The sequence below is a fragment of the Bufo bufo genome, chromosome 4, assembly GCF_905171765.1.
Source record: "Bufo bufo chromosome 4, aBufBuf1.1, whole genome shotgun sequence".
NCBI classification, from domain to species: domain Eukaryota; kingdom Metazoa; phylum Chordata; class Amphibia; order Anura; family Bufonidae; genus Bufo; species Bufo bufo.
In genome coordinates, this window is record NC_053392.1 from 573,263,246 (window position 1) to 573,280,254 (window position 17,009).

Below are 17,009 nucleotides of genomic sequence, written 5' to 3' on the forward strand. Positions count from 1 at the left end.
TTCCTTTTTAATTAAAGTGTCCACAACTAACAGCAGAAAATTGATAGGGTTGCCCTGGGTCATGAATAAAAGAGAGAAAAAAAAAAAACATGAACGCAGCTAAAAATGGACAACATGTGATTCATTTCACTGGTCAGCACCAGCGTTGCGCAGTTGCCAACAGTCCTGATTTTCACAATACCTAGTCCAAGTCCTATGAACCAGTAAGCAAAAGGGCAATCTTATGGTAATTGAATTCCAAAGAGTGAAATAGTTTTACTGACTTATATAGCGCTACTATATTCCGCAGTGCGTTACAGAGATTATCATCACACTGTCCCCAATGGGGCTCACAATCTAAGGTCCCTAATCAGTATGTCTTTGGAATGTGGGAGGAAACCCACAGAAGCACGGGGAGAACATACAAACTCCATGCAGATGTTGTCCTTGGTCAGATTCGAGCCTAGGACCCCAGCGCTGCAAGGCCCCAGTGCTGACCACTGAGCCACCATGCTGCCCTATGAGGAAAGACTTAAAATATCCTATATTTGGTTTTCAAATGTTGGTAAGTTTGCAATTGTAAGACCCCAAGTACGTCAGCTAATACTCATTTAAATAAAGACAAATAAAATACAAATTTACAAAAAAAACTAAAAACTGGCTTTCTGCTGCCGCCTGTCAGCTAGGTGAGACACAAGGGGATTTTCCGTTAACGGTTTCTTGTTTTGGGGTAGGGGGGGCTCCTGTGGTTGGGGGGGGCCCAGGGGCGTCCGTCATGGGTGGTCTGGGGGAGTTGTTATTGGGTTTGCGGGAGCTGGTTAAGGGGCTAGTGGGAAATAGGCCGGGGTCAGGGTAGCCGGCGGGAGGGTTGCCGGGGCTTCCACCAGCGGTTAATAACGAGGCGGGGGCCATTGGGGTGGAGGTGGCCGAGAACGCGCTCGGGGGGTCGTCTGTTTGGCAAGGCTTGGCTGTGAGGGAGGGGGCTATGGAAAAAGGGGAACCTCGTCTGGACGACGCGGCAAGGGGCGAGGTTTACGTGTGCTTTGAGGGGCCGCTGGGGGCCCATTTGAAGCCCGAGGTTAGGGAAAGGATCTGGATGGGGGAGTACGTTGATATATTCTCGTTACTCCCACTTGAAAGATTTAATTTAGATAGCAAACGGAAGGAGGATAAAAAGAAGGAAGATGTGGATAAGCGGCGGCATCGGCTGATTCCGCTGACTTTTTCAAATTGGCTGCAGGCATTTGCGATCCTAGGCAGTGTCATTGGGGAGAAGGCTCCGGAAAACTGTTCTGCTCTTTTTTGTTACCAGGATGCAATTGAGGAGGCGTACCGGGTGTACGGGGGCCTGGGTTGGCTGAGATATGATGAGCAGTTTAGGCAGCGGAAGGCGGTTCGTACGAGCATCCGGTGGGACCACAAAGACATTGGTTTGTGGATGCGGGTGATAGCCCCGGTTAGGGTGGGGCAGTCCTTTCAGGGAGGAGCCAGGGGTTCCGGACACTCGGAGCGCTCGGCGGCCTCTCAAAAGGGGTTATGTTTCCAGTTCAACGAGGGAGGGTGTAAATATGGGGATAAGTTCTGGTTTTTCCGGGGTTGATCTTGCTGACAGATGCTCTTTAAAGGGGTTGTTTACCTTTGCTGTGGTTTTTTTTTTTTCATACCCCCCTCATCATGGCCAGATATGCAGTGGTGAGCATACTTACTGGTTCCCTACTGCTGGGTTTCAGCTCCATTGCTTCCCCTCGGGCTTTGGCCCTCACGTGACCCGGGGGAGGGGGGGGGGGTCTGAAAACAAGCACAGCAAAGGTGAGCAACCTCTTTATGCCATCTCAGCTTCTGAAGACTGATTTTCCACAAGATAGCACTTCACAACATATTTTGATGGTAACACCCTGCTGTTGTAAAGGCGGGTTTACACATCCCGATGTAACATCTGCGATCACCTCCACAGTATGAGGACGAGGGATCGCTATTGTGATCTTCATACAGAATCATTGTTTGTGGGCAGCAGATAGCTGTTGAGACAGCATGACCTGCTGCCAAAAACGATAATTGGTGTGCCTGCGTTTCAACTCATTCTTCGAGGGATCGGCGGCACATTTAGACGTGCAGATTTTCCAGAACGAGCGTTCACAGGAATGTTTGTTCCCGATAATATGCCCAAATATCGGGCAGTGTAAATCCACCTTAAGAAGCTCCCTGCATATACCTTGAACTAAGCAGTAAAGCAGTAAGCAGGAGCTCCCTCTAGTGGTAGCCTCAGGCAGCCAGAATATTTTATAAACATTAATCAGGACCAAAAAAATGTACATAGTGTTAAAAGATAGAAAATTACTTTAAACTGGTATTTTACTCTTCCTACCAAGCTTTTTAAAACTCTGCCTTACTCTTTGGGTTATTAGGTTTTTAGGACAGCTGTAAATTGGATCCCACAGTTCACAGGACTTATTACTTCTTGGCATTTTTTTTCCTTTTTCATTTTGAACAGTTTTTTTTTCTCCTTTTCCTCTTTTCCACTGACTGATGGGAAATGATACAGCAAGTGGGAATTTTTTTCTGTATAATGAACTCAAATGTAGTTATGTGATTACTTGCCGAGAGCCGCACCTTATGTAACCAGATGCAGAAGCGTGTAATAAAAGATCTGCATTTCATATGCTTTTTGAGAAGTCCCCAGTGCTCCGAGTCGCTGCCAGTAGAACGTCTTGGCCCAGCTCCCATTTTCCAGACTTCCCACTGAGCCAGAGCCAAATTCCTTTGGGAAATCATTTCCCCGAAGGTCAGAATAGAAAGGAGGACATTCTTCAGCAGGGCAGTTTCTGTTAATATAGAAATCTAAACATCTGCAACAATATGTGTTGTTTATATGTGTAAAGGAGAAAAATGTGCATGCACGTCCTGAGGTTTAATAAACTGCAGCGCGGTGAGAATCGGAGCTTGTGGAAAGAATCTGGATGAAGCCTGGACACTTTTCTTTTTCTTTTTTTCAATCAATGAACAACAACAGAGTTTCTGTGTCTTAAGTAGTTTACAACCAGTCATTTCCTCTTTGGAAAACCAGTCATTTAAACATTTACAAGATGTTTTTATTTTTTCTTTCCCCAGAACAGGTAGTTTTTCTGAAAGTTGGCACTTTAATGGGTATTTAGTGCGCTCAGTAAATGTAAAGCCTAACCCCACCCACAAAATAAGAACCTGGTAATTAATTTAAAAGAGGTCCTTCGATTTGGACAATACCTATTTGTTGGAAGAGTCCCTTGGCAATAAGCTAATCACAAAGTGTCCCCCTACTGGGATCCCCATCTGTGATGTCGGTAAAGGTGAGTTTACAGGTGCCGAACTTAAAGCTGGTTGTTGGGAAGGCTGCACGCTCAGTGGAGGTAAAGTGCGGCATTTACATGCAGCAATCTACTCCACAAAGGATGAGGGATCGCTATTGCAATCGCCCTTCCTTGTACAGCTGCATTGTTTCTGGGCAGCGGATCGCTGTTTAGACCGCACGATCTGCTGCCCAGAAGCAATCATTTAGGTACCTGCATGAATAAAAGGATCACCCTGATGAACAAGTATTTTGCTCGTTCATCATGTGATCGTGGCACCTTTAGACGGGCAGATTGTTGGGAACGAGAATTCGCAGGAACGTTCTTTCCCAATATTCTGCACGAATAGCGGGCCGTGTTTAGCTTCAGCAACACCACAGAGAATTAAAAAACTACAGGTAATACTTGAAAAATTTGAATATCGTGCAAAAGTCTATTTATTTCAGTAATGCAAATTAAAAAAGAATTGCATTAAGGCAGCTTAAAATTAGAATTTTGTGAAAAGGTTCAGTATTCTAGGCTCAAAGTGTCACCCTCTAGTCAGCTGATTAATCCATACCCCCTGAGCAAAGGGGACCTGAGATTGTGACTTTGGGGTTTCATAAGCTGTAAGCCATAATCATCCAAATTATAAAAAATAAAGGCTTGAAATATCTCGCTTTGCATGTAATGAGTCCATCTCATATGTTAGTTTCACCTTTTAAGTTACATTACTGAAATAAATTAACTTTGCACAATATTCAAATTTTTCGAGTTTCACCTGTACATTGTGGTCATACAAATTTAATGGGTAATACAGGACAGGTCATCCAGAGCAAGAGAAGCTTTTTGTAACCAGTATCCACTCTGGTCAGAAGGTTAGGATCCTGAAAATTAGATTGTTTTATTAAAGGGAATCGGTCACCTGCTTTTACCATTTTAAGCTGTCACCATCGCCATGTTCACTAAAGTACCTTATTTCCAGCAGTCTTCTTCTTACTTTATTTCGTTTTGTCCTTTTGATAAAAAAGCCCTTTAAATGATATGCTAATGAAGCTCCGGAGCCCAGTGACGCCCCCCTGCAGTGCCCAGCCCGCCTTAATTTGAATCCCAAGAACGCCTCCTGATCCTCAAATAACCTCCCACACCCCGGCAAACGGTTCCGCCCCCTCCCCACGTCATCGTCTACCTTCTAGAAATGCCACGTCCTTCTTCCTGTCGGCGGCCAGAAAACTCGCGCAGGCGCAGTACCGCCTGCGGCCTGCGCATGCGCGATCATCAACAGCGCTCAGATTACATCACTGGGCTCGGCGCATGCCCAGTGAGACTTTTGAGGCTGTTGCCCTCAGGAGCTTGATGATCGCGCAGGCCGCAGGCGGTACTGCGCCTGCGCGAGTTTTCTGGCCGCAGACAGGAAGAAGGACGGGGCATTTCTAGAAGGTGGACGATGACGTGGGGAGGGGGCGGAACCGTTTGCCGGGGTGTGGGAGGTTATTTGAGGATCAGGAGGCGTTCTTGGGATTCAAATTAAGGCGGGCTGGGCACTGCAGGGGGGCGTCACTGGGCACCGGAGAGGGAAAAAAACGCCCCTCTGGGCACCTTGGAGCTTCATTAGCATATCATTTAAAGGGCTTTTTTTTATCAAAAGGACAAAACGAAATAAAGTAAGAAGAAGACTGCTGGAAATAAGGTACTTTAGTGAACATGGCGATGGTGACAGCTTAAAATGGTAAAAGCAGGTGACAGATTCCCTTTAAAGGGGATGTCTCAGTTCAACAAATAGCATTTATCATGTAGAGAAAATTATTACACAAGGCACTTACTAACGTATTGTGATTGTCCATATTGATTCCTTTGCTGGCTGGATTAATTTTTCCATCACGTTATACACTGCTCGTTTCCATGGTCACGACCACCCTGCAATCCGTCAATGGTGGTCGTGCTTGCACACTACAAGAAAAAGCGCTGGCCTATTTAGTGGCCAAGACCATGGGAGCGCACATATGCAAGCACTTTTTCCTATAGAATCACATAGGCTGTGTACAAGTGTAGAGAGAAGCACAGTGCACAAGGAAAAGTTTACATCGGGTGGGGGATCAAACATTCTTCAGCACCATGTAAGCATATGTGTACAAGGGAATAAAGATAACTCCTGGGCTGTGGAAAGGGGTAGCAGTCCAGGAATGAAGCTCAACTGATACATGATAGCTAGTCAAGGCAGCAGCATCCTGGACCCACAGATCTCACATCCAGCATGCATTACTGGAAGGGTCATATCCAAGCCTGAAACTTGAATCAGGCTGCAAACCACACAGCAGAAATGAAAACTGCAGTCCAGAAACTGAGTTCTGAAATAGTGTTTGCATCGTCCTTTAAACTGAAGACCTGCTTTTGAGTGAATGGGAGCAGTGCTGCAGTAACTAGCCACAACCAGTACACACTGTAGGGGCTCTTCTGTTCTGTTGCCTGTTTATGGCGCACAAACCCTATGTTTCATTTGTACAGTTTGAGATCTAGCAAGATCCATTTCCTGAAGATACTTGTCTTTTTGTTGGAGTAGATGTCCAGAACCTACCATATTGTTTTGGTAGATCTTGGTGACTACCCCTGCTATAGAGGTTCTGATGTCTGCGGCGGTTCTAGCACGGTATGTGCTTTTCATGTCCCTCGATTCTCTCATTTCCACAGCTGTTGTGTGTCTGGGTTACCATGAGAATTTGGAGTATTACGGTGATGAGTCACGGCTCTGCCACAATGATGTCTCTTTCCTGTGGATGCTTAAACCATTAGCAATCAAAGAAAAAGCAGCCACAGTCAGCACTTGAGGAATGCGCAGGGACTTCCAGCTGATAATTTATAAATAATACAAAACTGACATTGGCAAGAAGGGATAGAATAGGTGACTCACCACCCTGAAAAAAAAATCTTGGCCACATTAAGAGCCTTGTGCTCATGACACAGACATCAGGATGTGTCCTCAGCTGAATCTTACAATAAATTATGATGGGATTATTTTCCCCGTTCCATCATGTATTATTATATTATGCGCTCATTACGTCTATTCTTATAATTAGCCCGCAGGGGGCATTTTCAACAAAAAGTTAAAATAAAAGTTTTATATCACTAAGTTAATTATTCAGATAAAGGGATACTTCCATCAGAAAGATTTTTATTTTTTAAGCAACATTCATAGAAAACTTTTTTTTATTTTTAAAATTGTTGGCAGTTTTTCATTTGCGCAGTACTATACCATTAAAAATTAAGTGCAAAATATTGTCCTTCAGTATCAATCAGCACAAAGAGCTAAAACTCCTACATAGATATATAAACTATTGTCAGTTTACCGCTGCTGTGAGGGGAAGATGCTATCCGCTAGGTTAATAGTAGATGTAGAATTAGAAATACATTATGACAGCTCTATTATTCTCTTGATAGGCCTAGAAGAAGCCGGTCGCAGAACAATATTGCACTTATCAGTGTAATGTGCGATGCTCTAGATAAGTCACTATAGGGCACTATCCCTGGTCAGAGTGATGGTCTGACAGAGGAAATTAAAGGGGTTGTCTCACTACAGCAAATGTCATTTATTATGTAGAGAAAGGTAATACAAGGCACTTACTAATGTATTGTGATTGTCCATATTGCCTCCTTTGCTGGCTAGATTCATTTTTATTTCACATTATACACTGCTTCCACCCTGCAATCCAGCAGCAGTGACTGTGCTTGCACACTATAGGGAAAAGCACCAGCCTATGTGAGTTCCGGTCACCAGAAAGGCAGGTACTTTCTCCTATAGTGTGCAAGCACAAGCACCACTGATGGATTACTCCGTGGTCATAACCATGGAAACGAGCAGTGTATAATGTGATGGAAAACTGAATCCAGCCAGCATGTCCAGCAGAACTAAACACCTGAGCGCCGACTTATTGCCATCGTCGCTCAATTCCCCCCCCTGCTCGTTGTCTAGGGGATGAAGGACGCCGGCAACGCTGAGGAGGCGTGCGCGGCCGGGTCCTCCCCATCCCCTTGTTACTATCTTACTCCTCCTCACGAATGTGATGCCGGCGGCGATGGAGGGAGCGAGCGCATCGCCGGCTCCCCGTTACAGTACCCCCCCTCCCTTTCCACCCATAATCACTGGCGTCGGTTTTCCCGGGTGAGCCAAATGGAATCTCCTCACCAACCTCGTAGCATGCATTTTACTCACTCGCACCCAAGACCTCTCTTCAGGACCAAAACCCTTCCAGTGAACTAGATATTACAAAGAATTACGATCTTTCCTCACGTCAAGGATTCTAGAAACCTCGTATTCTAGTTGACCGGCAACCTCCACTGGCGGCGGAGATATCTGCGCAGGAGACACAGGCGACACATGTTTTTTGAGTAGAGCTTTGTGAAAAACATTATAAATGCAAAAGTAGTCAGGTAACAGTAACTTAAGACACAGGGTTAATGATGTCAATAATCTCATAAGGGCCAATAAATCGAGGTGCAAATTTACCCGAAGGTAACTTAAGACGCATATTTTTGTCCTTGTCTCCCAACCCAAAATCCAACCCTCTAGAGCGCCTTTTGTCAGCATTATTCTTTTGAACCTCCCTGGCTTTTTTCAGGTTCGACTGAACCTGGGCCCAGACTGTGCACAATTTTTTAACTACCAAATCAGCTTCAGGAATCTGAGAGGAAGACTGCGAGAATGAGCTAAATCGCAGATGAAATTCAAGATTACAAAAGAAGGGCGACATACCAGTAGACAAGTTAACTTGATTATTAATGGCGAATTCAGTCAAGGAAAAATGTTTCACCCAAAGATGTTGGTTGTCGGAGACGTAACACCTCAAATACTGTTCCAGAGACTGGTTTAAACGTTCAGTTTGACCGTTGGTTTCAGGATGAAAGGCCGAAGAAAAAGACAGAGAAATATAAAATTTATGACAAAAGGCCCTTTTGAGACGAATTGAACGCCTCTATCCGAAACCACATTCTCCGGAATTACGTGTAGACGTATTACATGGTCCACGAAAAAGAAAGCTAAAGTTTTAGCATTGGGCAATTTTGCCAGGTATGAAATGAACTATTTTGCTAAACCTGTCAACAATTACCCACACAACCGACTTACCCTCCGAAACCGATAGGTCGGTAATAAAATCCATCGAAATATGGGACCAAGGTCTACTAGGGATAGGCAGCGGTCGCACCTCACCCACCGGATGGGACCTAGGAGTCTTGACCTGGCACAAAACTCACAAGAGGATTCATATGACTGGATATCTCTAGACAAGGTGGGCCACCAGTAAAACCTGGAAAATGGTTCCTTGGTGGCATTAATGCCAGGATGCCCACTAAAGACTGAATTGTAGCACTCACCTAATAGTCGGAGACGCAAATGACCAGGGACAAACAACTTATCTTTAGGGGATTGTACCGGAGCCAAGAGTTGTCCCGCAGTAATCTCTGTCATCAAATCGGAAGAGACCGCAGCCACAATGATACCTGCTGGCAAAATAGGTTCTGGTGGAGTATCAGGAGACTGAAAGGAACAAAAACTCCGGGATAGGGCATCAGCTTTGACATTTTTACTTCCTGGCCTGAAAGTAATGCAAAAGTTAAAGCGTATAAAGAATAATGCCCACCTAGCCTGTCTGGGATTCAAACGTTTAGCAGATTCCAAAAACATTAAATTCTTATGATCGATAAGTACCGTAACACAATGTTGAGCCCCCTCCAAAAAATGACGCCATTCCTCAAAGGCCCATTTAATAGCAAGTAACACTCAATTACCAATATCATAATTTCTCTCAGTAGAAGAGAACTTACGAGAAAAGAAAGCACAAGGCCTTAGGTTCATGAGAGTTAATGACCCTTGGGATAGTACTGCCCCTACCCCATCCTCTGAGGCATCAACCTCAACCACAAAAGGTCTCTCTTGGTCTGGTTGAACCAACACTGGGGCGTTAACGAAACACCTCTTGAGTGTTTCAAACGCCTCTATGGCCTCAGGCAACCAATTAACTAGATCCGTCCCCTTCTTGGTTAGGTCAGTGAGAGGCTTTGCAATAATAGATTTTTTTTTTATAAACTTCCGGTAATAATTTTAAAAACCCAGAAAGCGTCGTAACGCTTTAAGAGAGAAGGGTCTCACCCATTCCAAAATAGCCTGCACCTTCCCCGGATCCATCTTAAAGGATTGGGTTGTGAGAATATATCAATCACAAATTTTCTAATAAATTGCCTAAAAATGTCAGTGACAAAATTTTGGAAAACCGCAGGCACATTAAAGGGGTTGTCCGAGTTAAGAAAAAAAAAATATAGCACTGAAAATCTGAAGGGCAGAAATATATAACTAATTTAAGCAAGTTTTATGCAAAAAAATATATATATATTTCCTCATTTCTCTGGTTCTCTTCTGGCCCTTTGTTTACATGCAATAAAAACAATCTCTGCCCCTCCCCCTGCTCTGCTAAGGGAGTGAATACAAGTGCTGCCCTGAGTCACATGTCTGCCTGCTGGGAGACTCTGCAGCATGTTGTATGTGTAGGACTACAAGTCCCAACTGTATAATGTCACTGCTAATACACACAGGATCTTCCCCCTACCTTCTTGTGCAATGCTCTCTCTAGTCTGTCAGCTCCTGTGCCCAGAATTGTCACTGCTGCAGATACCCAGTGTGTGCAGCTGAAGGGGTTAAGAATCCTAGGAGAGAGAGCAGACGGCAGTGAAGGGGGGCGTGGCCAGCACAGTGAGGTCTGGTTTACAGGCTTGTAAACTAAGTTTATCAGAGCAGGGAGAGAAGCTGACATCACAGGTCATGTGACCCTCAGTGAAATTTGAGAAACCAGCCACTGGAGATAAAGTGAATTAATTGGAAAGCTGTTATATTTGCCCAGTTAGGAACATAGAAAGAACAAAAAAATAACTCGGACAACCCCTTTAACCCAAACAGCATCACCAAATATTCATAATGACCCTCAGGGGTATTAAAGTCCGTTTTCCACTCATCCCCCTCCTTAATTCGAATAAGATTATAGGCCCCCCTGAGATCAAGTTTAGTGAACCAGTGAGCTCCATGAACTTGATTAAACAGGTCTGGGATTAAAGGCAAAGAGTACTGGTTCTTAACAGTAATCTTATTTAACTCTCTATAATCAATACATTGTCTCAGTCCACCATCCATTTTTTCCATCGAAGAAAAACCCCGCCCCCATAGGAGACACCGAGGGTCTAATATGTCCTTTTTGTAAGCTCTCCAAGTAATCCCTCATAGACTTCCGGACCGGACAAATTATAAATACGACCCCTAGGGTGCTTAGATCCCGGAACAAGATTGATGGCACAATGATATGGTCTATGAGGGGAAAGGAAATCAGCATTGGAAATGGAAAAAACATCAGCAAAGTCATTGATATACGTGGGAAAAGTTTTCGACTCTGTAGTGACTCCAGCCTGAATAATAGGTAGGCAGCATGAATCACACTTTAAGACCCATTTCTCTAATTCACCCGTGAACCAGTTGATGACTGGGTTATGACCTGGAGCCAAGGCAATGCCAATAACTATCTCCACGGTTAAATTCTTTAAAATCAAAAAAGAATAACACTCCGTATGAAGTGCTACCACAGTCAAGGTCACCTCAGGGGTACAATATTCTACTGTGCCGACTGGATTAGCAAGAGACAAAATGGGCACACCAAGGGACAGAGCAAAATTGTGGTCAATAAACTTTGAGGCGGACCCAGAATCAATATATGCCTTCCCAGAACCCTTACTAGTGCCAAAAGAAATAACCACAGGTAATAATACTTTCTCTTTAACCACCTTGGGGAGTACCTTCTGGCCAACTGGGAGATCTCCTGGAGGGAGGGATTTTAGGACATTGCCGTAACCAGTGATCCGATTCTCCGCAATATAAGCCGGCAGCCCTTTGACGTCTTTGATCCTTCATGGTCATTCCGAGCTGCATGGGCTCTTCTAGACGATCCTCAAGTTTGAGGCTCAAGGGTGAGGAGTCAGGTTTAGCTGCCACCTGTGGAAACGTCAGTTGTTCTCTTTGTCTTTCCCTTATTCGTCAGTCCAGTCTAACAGCTAAAGTCATTGTTTGTTCTAAGGTGTCGGGGACGGGATAACTGACCAACATATCCTTCAAGTCTATAGAGAGCCCTATCCTGAACTGACACTTAAAGGGAACCTGTCACCTCCAAAAACCATCCCAAGCCGCCAGCAGTACCTGACAGTAGCCGGCAGCGTGTTTCTGACGATAATTTTCTTCCTGAAGGCCGATGCGGCTAAAGCTCAGAAAGCATTCTTTTATCCCCTGCCGGCACGCTTCTCTAGTCATGCTTGAAGTCAAAGGGGCAGCGGCCTCCTTGCTTCAAGTCAAGATGACCACGCCCCCTTTCCTGCCCCTTCGCTGTGACTGACAGCGCTTATCCAGAGAGTTCGGCAAAGCCAGCAGAACTGCCGGCTGTCAGTCACAGCGAAGGGGCAGGGAAGGGGGCGTGGGTATCTTGACTTGAAGCAAGGAGGCCGCTGCGTCGGCAGGGGATAAAATAACTTTTTCTGAGCCTTAGCCGCATCGGCGTTCAGGAAGAAAATTATCGTCGGAAACACGCAGCTGGCTACTGTCAGGTACTGCTGGCGGCTTGGGATGGTTTTTGGAGGTGACAGATTCCCTTTAAGAGCTGGATCGTTCCAGCCAGAGGAAACGCACCATTTCCGGAATTTGGTGCAGTATTCCTCCACCGGTCTGTCTCTCTGGCTAAGAGAATTTAATTGAGACTCTGCCACAGCCGACCTATCGAGTTCATCATAGAGTACACTTAAAGCCTGAAAAAATGCTTTAACAGTAGCTAGGCAAGCGAAATCCGTGGGGAGACAGTAAGCCCATTTTTGTGGGTCTCCCTGCAACAAAGAGATAATAATGCCTACTCTTTGTTGAACCCGATGAGTGTGGGCGTACAGCTCTCCTTAAATGCCAGAAACTGCTTACGATCCTCTGAAAAACGATCCGGCAACTTAACATGAGGTTCAAGATTCTGAAAGGAGGAGGCAGCTATAGGTGGGGTCTGAAGCAACTCCTGCTGCTGTAGCCTCTCTGCCATTTCCTGCACCATTTGGGCGAGATTATGTACCTGATCCGTAAGGACTCGCATAGAGTCCATGGTTTAGGTAAGGCCTGTGATTCTGTCACGAAAAGGTAGGGATAAGTGCAGCCATGAAATCCACCCACTCCTCTATCCCTTCCTACTTGCATGGTCCGTCCTAACAGACGGGGTACAACTGGGCGGCACTCCCTAGCTTACATACGTGCAGGGCCATAAAGAAGCTCCTCCTAGTGGCAGCAATGTATCATTTCACTGTGTCTGTGCATGGAATTTGGAGCGCTGCATCAGAAAAGAATGGAGCTTTGATTGAGGTTTGATTGTAAAGCAGAGGTTTAGTACATTTTATTTTCAGTGTTGTTGAAAAATCTGGTTCCACAATAATGTTTTCCTCTTTCTCCTAGGTGTGGCCACTCACCAGTTTACCGTTCACGAGAGATGGCGGCACGGGCTCTTGTTCCTTTTCTCATGATACAAGACATTCCTCAAACTGCAGCAAATCTGCTAAGGAGTCTCCCAGATTCTGGTAGCTGTATGGTACAGCAGAACCACATCCATGGCGTGCTTCTGCAGGTACGAGACCATCCTTCTTAATGCTGCACTACATCTAACAGTGTTTGCCAAAGTGGAAAAAAATTCCTTTGATTCAGAATCCGCAACTCCAAAACTCTGACATGTCTCATCTGAAATAGAAACTCCACGAGAAGACTCCTCAGATTAAAATGGAGAATAGCTTTCTGTAGGGAGGAATTGGGTTTCTTGTGTTATTGGATGATGATCACTCTCAAAGGAGAACCCAACAGGAATCCGATTTTGTGTGGAGCTAATTTTCAGAAACAATGGCTTTGAATGCCCCAGTTGTAAAAATCAGTTCATTGGAGTAAATGTCACTACAGTTATTAAACGCCGCACACTTTTTAATAAATTTGGCTCCTCGTGGGCTGTCCTAAAGACCGAAAGTGAAATTGACAACTGCTGTGAGCAGACTCAGATTTGCATTGCAATTTGCAACATTTCCTATTTTTAAGGAATAATAAATCTGTTGGAAAGTTGCTGATCATACCCCATTTGTGACTAAGCAATAATGGTCCTGTGGCTCATGAAGCTGCAGTGAGAGGTGGGATGGTGAGATTGGCTTCTGCTAAATTCTCAGTGATACCTGTTTCTGGCACTGCTTTCTGCTGTCTTTCTGTCCTCTCTCTCATGAGCTACTTACCTCTCCTTTTTCCGTTCCTTTTCTCTTCACACACCCTTTCCCTTCCTCCTCAGGTATAGCCTCCTGCTTCTTCCCCCACTATCCTGATTAAAGTTCTCCTGCTTTTTCCCCTACTCTGCTTTCTTGTATACCAGGTCCAGACAGCAGGCGTCCCTGGTTCAAACCTTGGCCCCCTAGTTCATCATCCCTTTACTGTAGGATTCCTGTTTTCTATGTATGCTGCTATTTTACATCATGTTTGACAGGAATTGTGGCAGAAGGAGAATATGAGCATTGCCTCTGATGACTATGGCTTTCTACAGGAAATGTTAGCTAAGAATAGAGGCACAATATACATATATGAGCTGAAAGTATCGCTTGACAAAAGTCATTGTGATATCATAAGGTGAGATTAGTGTGTTATCTTATCTCTGGGCGGAACAGAGGTTCAGAGGGTCACAAACTGAATGTATTTTTGGAAAAATGTGATTAGTACTACAGTGTAAAGGTAGAGAATTGCGTGTCTTGTGAATATAGCCTTACGGTATTTTCATTGTGGCTGTCAGCAGGATAAATGGATGGATGGATAGATAGATATTAGACAGGTAGATTAAATGCATAGATATTAGATAGAAATAAATAGTTGGATGGATAGACAGACGGGTAGACAGACAGACGGGTAGACAGACAGACGGGTAGACAGACAGACGGGTAGACAGACAGACGGGTGGATAGAGGGATTGGTTTGGCTATTATCTGTTAATGGCTTGTTCACACCTGCATTGGAGACTCTGTTAAAAACAGTGGATATAAAAATCCTGCATGCATAGATATGAGATACAGGTACATATGAGATAGATAGGTAAATATTAGATATCAGATAATAGATGCATAATAGATAGGAGATAGATAGAAAGAAACATATATTAATAGCAAGAGGGTTATTAGGTAGATGGACATTAGGTAGGTTGATTTGGTAGATCGCTCCTTTTAGTGATATGACTGTTTCCCTCTTTCTCCGGCGCTCCTATCATCACTGATCCGGATTCTCCGGTGTTTTCTAATGCATGATACAAATGCTGGAGGCTGGAGGCGAGCTGGGACTTGCGTGACTGCTCTGGCTTTACTGCAGCGCTGCATACCATGGTGGGCAGGACTAGTTTCCCAAGTCAGGAAATAATTCTGCCTTCCAAGCCCTGTCTACTCCACAATTCAGCTTTTCTTCCAAACAGTATAAATTTTCAGATCAGTTTTCCACATGAGGCTGTTTATCATTACGCCTTCCCCCGGCCTGCAGATGCCGTGTGTATCTGCTATTGATCTGGAAGCTCCTCTGCCTCAGATACTCTTCTGGTCTGCAGAGACCTACAAATGCTTTTATTTTCTGAACCGCTGGCAGTCCTGTATATGTGTAAACAGCAGGCTGACTTTACATGGAAAGGATTGTGAAGATCTAAGCTCTGGCTTCCACTGCTCTTGCAGTTTTGTTCTATGTGTAGGGTATACTAAAGGGTACTTGGATATTATACTAAAGGGTACTTAGATATTATACTAAAGGGTACTTGGATATTATACTAAAGGTTACTTAGATATTATACTAAAGGGTACTTGGATATTATACTAAAGGTTACTTAGATATTATACTAAAGGGTACTTGGATATTATACTAAAGGTTACTTAGATATTATACTAAAGGGTACTTGGATATTATACTAAAGGGTACTTGGATATTATACTAAAGGTTACTTGGATATTATACTAAAGGGTACTTGGATATTATACTAAAGGGTACTTGGATATTATACTAAAGGGTACTTGGATATTATACTAAAGGTTACTTAGATATTATACTAAAGGGTACTTGGATATTATACTAAAGGTTACTTGGATATTATACTAAAGGGTACTTGGATATTATACTAAAGGGTACTTGGATATTATACTAAAGGGTACTTGGATATTATACTAAAGGGTACTTGGATATTATACTAAAGGGTACTTAGATATTATACTAAAGGGTACTTGGATATTATACTAAAGGGTACTTAGATATTATACTAAAGGGTACTTGGATATTATACTAAAGGTTACTTAGATATTATACTAAAGGGTACTTGGATATTATACTAAAGGTTACTTAGATATTATACTAAAGGGTACTTGGATATTATACTAAAGGTTACTTAGATATTATACTAAAGGGTACTTGGATATTATACTAAAGGTTACTTAGATATTATACTAAAGGGTACTTGGATATTATACTAAAGGGTACTTGGATATTATACTAAAGGGTACTTGGATATTATACTAAAGGGTACTTGGATATTATACTAAAGGGTACTTGGATATTATACTAAAGGGTACTTGGATATTATACTAAAGGGTACTTGGATATTATACTAAAGGGTACTTGGATATTATACTAAAGGGTACTTGGATATTATACTAAAGGGTACTTGGATATTATACTAAAGGGTACTTGGATATTATACTAAAGGGTACTTGGATATTATACTAAAGGGTACTTGGATATTATACTAAAGGTTACTTAGATATTATACTAAAGGGTACTTGGATATTATACTAAAGGGTACTTAATATTATTCTGAAGGGTGGGGGTCCGACACCTGACATCCCCACTGGTCAGCGGTTTTGCTCAGGCACCGGAAGCTGTATGGTGGATGGAGCCTGAAGGTCCCATCTACTGTGTAGTGGCCGTGCCGGGTACTGCAGCTCGGTTCCCATTCAGGTGATTGGCATTTGAGCTGCAGTATGTTGGCGCTAGAAACTACACAGTGGAGAGAGCCTTTCATCTTCGGTGTAGTTTCTGGCACCGGTGGCCCGAAACAGCTGTTTGGTGGGTGCTAGGAGTCGGACTCCACTGTTCTGATATTGATGACCTATCCTGAGGGTAGGCTGACAGTATCGAAGTACCAGAAAATCCCTTTAAGAGTTCATGTGCTGTGCTGAAAAAAAGTTATCATATTTCTCATTCTGAAAACGACGGTTTTGTGTTGCAATAAACCAGGCTGCCCCGTCCAGTGGACGTCCCGACAGAGTAGTTTTGAATCTGTATGGTTCCAGGGTAGTTTAAAGGTGTTTTCTGTGGTAGAAAACCTACTGTCTTATACCATGTTAAATGGAAAACATTGACTCATTATTCATTACAGCTGCCGTAAAGCACTCATTTCCCTGCTCTACTGACTAAACTGAAAAGAAGGGGGTGTCTCCAAGTCCAATATGGCTGCCCCCAGGGAAGGTTTTATATACTCATTGACCAAAAAAAAATTAAAAATGATAAAACTAGATGCAACTGTCAAATTGTATGCAGTTATGTCTCAGGCAGATATGTAAATGATTACAAGTGTGGTCTGATTAGATACCGGGTCTTGCCACAAGAGGGTATAAAAGTGCTTCCCTACTGGCCTGTAA

The 17,009-nt window shown here is 43.6% G+C and overlaps 1 protein-coding gene across 1 annotated transcript in view; it reads left to right on the top strand.

Moving 5' to 3' along the window:
* Window positions 1-17,009, top strand: part of THADA (THADA armadillo repeat containing) — a 591,430-nt gene that overhangs the window by 349,293 nt on the left and 225,128 nt on the right. Inside the window, 1 exon segment of the mRNA XM_040430339.1 lies at window positions 12,784-12,952. Coding sequence (XP_040286273.1) covers window positions 12,784-12,952 — 169 coding nt within the window.